At 41.9% G+C, this 4,867-nt stretch overlaps 1 protein-coding gene across 2 annotated transcripts; it reads left to right on the forward strand.

Moving 5' to 3' along the window:
- The first annotated feature begins 288 nt into the window (after nt 1–288).
- On the forward strand, nt 289–3,715 carry LOC119316573 (serine carboxypeptidase-like 45). 2 transcript variants are annotated; one of them, XM_037590900.1, is made up of 10 exons: nt 289–786; nt 1,027–1,128; nt 1,268–1,363; nt 1,598–1,690; nt 1,789–1,868; nt 1,955–2,236; nt 2,361–2,488; nt 2,642–2,734; nt 3,153–3,270; nt 3,353–3,715. In XM_037590900.1, the coding sequence occupies exons 1-10, from the start codon at nt 525–527 to the stop codon at nt 3,503–3,505; spliced, it is 1,407 nt and encodes a 468-aa protein (XP_037446797.1). In that variant the 5' UTR covers nt 289–524; the 3' UTR covers nt 3,506–3,715. The 2 variants fall into 2 exon arrangements, with proteins under 2 accessions (XP_037446797.1, XP_037446798.1); XM_037590901.1 differs by lacking the exons at nt 3,153–3,270; nt 3,353–3,715 and adding an exon at nt 3,022–3,146.
- Nucleotides 3,716–4,867: the final 1,152 nt, after the last annotated feature.

Raw genomic sequence — 4,867 nt, forward strand, 5'->3', positions numbered from 1 at the left:
TAGCGCAACTCAAAGCAAAATAAATCTATAATGTAATAAATGCAATCATCTATGATACTACTTTTATGTTACTTTGCACTATAAAGGTAGTAACTTAGACTAGTGTCATGCATATGACACTAGTCTAAGTTACTCCCCATCATGACTAGCCTAATGCTAATCTCATAGTGCAATCTTAGGTCAAGTACTATCGGAAAACATGCATAATTAATGAAGTACTAGCAGTGTACTAGTACCTTTTATATTCTAGCGCGAGCGCGTGCTCCAAGCAGACAGAGGTCTCGCTGCTGCATCTGCCAGTTCCACTCTCTCCCCCCTGCTCCTCCCACTGAATCATTCGTCTTTTGATTATTTTTCATCTCCTACATCGCTCTCCTCTCGAGGCAAAAAGACCAGACTTGACTCAACTGCCTCCTTCTCAGTTCTCACTCCCTCCCCTCCCTCGCCGTCCAATCCCCTCTTACTCCAGCCAGCTCCTCCCGCTCCTTTCTCCAGCCAAACCCTCTCTCACTACCTTGAAGACAATGCCGGCTCTACTGTGCTGCCGCTGCAGGCCATTGGCCATGGCGGCGCTGCTACTCATTGCTTCACTTTGTCATCTGGTTTCTTGCAATGGAGGAGGAGGAGGCAGGATCACAAGGCTCCCTGGGCAACCCGAGGTGAGCTTTGGTCAGTACTCGGGCTACATCGAGGTGGACAGCAAGGGGAGCAGGGCTCTCTTCTACTACTTCGTGGAGGCGGAGCTTGATCCCGCCACCAAGCCCCTCGTGCTCTGGCTCAACGGAGGTGAGTGTTCCTGGTGCATCCTGTGCCATGGCATTCTCTGCTGAACTCTTTGGCTTTCATGGTGTATCCTGCTCCCTGCTTGTTTGCAATCAAGTTAAATATGTGCTCCCTGCAGTAGATTTTTTTTCTCCTTTCATATTTTCTTCTTTGGCTAAGCTCTGTCGAACCAGAATGTGATCCGAACTCTGGTCCAGCATTCATTTCTGGAGATATCATTGGTTCGATGGTTTCCTTGTTTAGGACCTGGGTGTTCTTCGCTTGGTGTAGGGGCCTTCTCAGAGAACGGCCCTTTCAGGCCCAGCGGGCAGGCGCTGGTGAGGAATGAGTACAGCTGGAACAAAGGTGCGTGTGAGGCCGATGAGTGCTCCCTATCGACCTTTTTCTGCAACCCTGCATGCTAATTCCAATTCACGAGCCTTTTGTTGGCCCAATAAAGTTGCCACATGCCTCACTGTTTTGGTGCTCTTGTGTTGCCCTGCAGAAGCTAATGTGATTTACCTGGAGACACCAGCTGGTGTTGGCTTCTCCTACTCCGCTGATGCTGCCTACTACCAGGGTGTGAATGACAACATGACAGGTAGGAGTGCTGGCTACTGAGGTTTATTACTGAATGTTTTCTTGCATCTGTCTGAATGTTGCTGTTTTCTTACTGGATATATAGACGACTGCCTTTTCGTAGATAGTACACCATTTGTAGGAAATAAGTTCTTACCACTTTAATAGCGGTTGGACTTATGTTTTGTCTGGAAGTCTTAAGCTCTTGAGTGGGAGTTATGATGGGCACTGACATTTCTTTACTGAATGAATAAAGCAATGGGCAATATGGTGTTCATGCAAAGGTGGCTTGAAAAGTTCCCACAGTACAAGGGCAGAGAGCTATACATTGCTGGAGAGAGTTATGCCGGTACTTACATATGTACACCTTCATTTACAGTCTTATTAATAAAAAGTGAACAACTCTTGGCATTCTCTAAATCTTCAGATGTTCTTTGCATGTAACAGGGCATTACATTCCACAACTTGCCGAAGTCATGGTTGAGTTCAATAAGAAGGACAACATCTTCAACCTCAAAGGACTTGCTGTAAGGAAAACCTCAATCAGAATAAACCGATTCGCTGTTGATGCATTTTACTGTTTCTGACTGAAACATTTTTGTTGTTGGTATAGTTGGGCAATCCTGTTCTTCATTTCACCACCGACTTCAACTCGAGAGCAGAGTACTTCTGGTCCCATGGCCTCATTTCAGACTCAACATACAGGATTTTCACGTCTGTTTGCAACTACTCCCGCTACGTCAGCGAGTACTACGGTGGATCGCTTAGCCCGCTTTGCGCGAGGGTGATGAACCAAGTAACCCGAGAGACTAGCCGGTTCGTCGACAAGTACGATGTTACCCTCGACGTCTGCTTGTCTTCGGTGCTCTCTCAGTCAATGATCCTCTCCCCTCATGTATGCTCGTAGTCACAAACTGATCAGAATCCGTATCATAGGGTAGCTATCTCTTATCTTATTTTTGAGAAAGAAGGCAGCTATCTCTTATCTGATGTGGCAACAATGTGGCTGTGTTGTGCAGAAGCGTGTCGGGCACCGCATCGACGTCTGTGTGGAGGACGAGACGGTAAACTATTTGAACAGGAAGGATGTCCAGGAAGCGCTCCATGCGAAGCTCATCGGCGTAAAAAACTGGGCAGTTTGCAGCAGGTATTGAATCTACAGATTAATTTAACATGTTTTAAATATAATGTGACCTTTCGAGAAAGAAACAGATTAATAAGTATATGCATGCAGGTACTTTGTGTATATGCATCTGTTATATCTGACCGTAGTTTGTCATGTTTTTCTGTTTTGTTACAGTGTTCTTGAGTATGAGCTCCTCAACTTGCAGATTCCAACAATCGACATAGTGGGATCACTGGTCAAGTCCGGCATCAGAGTACTAGTTTACAGGTATAGAAGGATAAATGATTAAAAGAGTAGCCCTTTTTTTCTCATATGCATCATAAAGGTCAGGAATATCTTGATAGGAAACAAAAAAGATTACAAAACCTTGTGTTTCACTGCCTTTAGCCATCGTATTAAAATACTGGAACTTTCTTTGTGGGGCCCTGAAATTGAGGAATCAATGAAGATGAAGAACCATGTGTTTAGCATTGCTGTAAAAAATAGAATAAAGGATGGAAAAGTATATAGAATTGGGACTTGACACAAGGTTTTGGAACATTGTACTTTGCCAGCTTTATATCATGGTACAAATTTGCACCAGAACCTTTTCCTTCGGACGGTCCTCTCAAGTCTCAACTTTGGGAAGCATGAAGCTCAGGCCTAAATGATGTAACATGTGGCATTTGTTTGCTTGTAAATTCAGTGGCGATCAAGACTCGGTGATCCCTCTAACGGGAAGCAGGACACTAGTGCAGAATCTAGCGCGCGATCTAGGCCTCAAGACGAGCATCCCGTATCGAGTTTGGTTCGAAGGGAAGCAGGTGACAACACAAACATACCGTGCAAACTGAAGAGCAAGTTATGTAGCATTTTCTTCCAGTGCTGAACGATCTTCCTATGCAGGTTGGTGGGTGGACTCAGGTATACGGTGACAAGCTCTCCTTCGCCACCATCAGAGGGGCCTCACATGAGGCGCCATTCTCACAGCCTGAACGCTCTCTTGTGCTCATCAGGGCATTCCTACAAGACAGGCCTCTTCCGGAAACCTTCTCATGATAGTGGATGTTGCCTCTGCAGCTATGAAAAGAGTTGCTAGTCCTGATTAATTCTGCAAGGGGTTTAGTTATGTAAGAATGTGTCTGCTTTGTTCTTCATGTTCCTAGCTGTCTCAAGCTGCGGTAGTCGCATTGCTCTAAAGGTTTTGTCTCTCTTTCTCCTGTATTCGAGGCTTGGTAATTGTTCAAAGAAGATCCAGCCAGTTCTTTTTGTGCTCTTGTATGTAAATTACCTTTATCACCTTGTCTCAAGCGTGGCTTTGCCGTCTGACTCGCCTTTGTGGGAAGGTTTGAAGTAGGTAAAATCACGAGCGTGGATTTTTGAAGCATGGTTGCATTGGAGCACCTTATTTTAAATAGTTTAAAATTCACATTTAAAGTTCCAAAAGAATCCGAAAATAATTCTACATGATCATATGCATGTATATTACATATGTGTAAAGTTTGGTGATGAAATAATGGTGATTTACATATACATGCATTGTTCGTATAGCCATCTGCATATGTGACACTTGTGAGGCATTGTACCCACTACTTATCACACTTCAAAAAAGAGAACCACAATAACCAACTATGGCATTCTAATGTTTGTGCCCATTTACTTCTTTTTTTGTTTTTTTTCTACATCAGTTCGCGGATGGGCCAGCCCATTGTTGAACCGGTCCTTTTATCACTATTTCTTTTTCTTTTTTTCTTTTTTCTTTTTCTTTATTTGTTTCTTTTTTCCTTTTAAAAAATGGTCACACTTATAAAATTTTGTTCAAATTTTCAAAAAACTATTGCTTTTTAAATTTTATTCATAAAGTAAAATATTCGCTTTTTAAGAAAACTATACAAGTATATCAAAAAATTGTTCGTTTAAATAGAAAAATGCTCACATCAATATAATTAAATTTCTGAACATCTATTAAATAGAAAAATTGTTCGTTTAAATAGAAACATGCTTACATAAAAAAAGAACACTTTTAAAATTTCTGAACATCTATTAAATAGAAAAATAAAAATGAAATATATCAACCAGTTATTGGTTTTTCTTCTTTTTCATTCTTGTTTTTTTTTCGCTTTTCATTCCTTTTCTTTTTCAAAAAATGCTCACATCAATATAATGGACAAAAAAATTTCCACACACTAGCATCACCATGCCTAGCATCCATGATAAATTCCATTGAATTCTGATAATTTATGCATTTTCTTGGGTTTTCCTGGTCAAAAAACCCTAAAACACTAACCGAACGTGACACAATGCGCGTTCAGTGTCCGAATTCCTTAAAATTTTGCATGGAGGCCTTTCGATGAGTATGCCCACATGCATGCAAAATTTGGTTTAATTTCATACATGCCAAGAAGCACACCATGTTCAAAG

The sequence above is a fragment of the Triticum dicoccoides genome, chromosome 6A (genome assembly GCF_002162155.2).
Source record: "Triticum dicoccoides isolate Atlit2015 ecotype Zavitan chromosome 6A, WEW_v2.0, whole genome shotgun sequence".
Lineage (NCBI taxonomy): Eukaryota > Viridiplantae > Streptophyta > Magnoliopsida > Poales > Poaceae > Triticum > Triticum dicoccoides.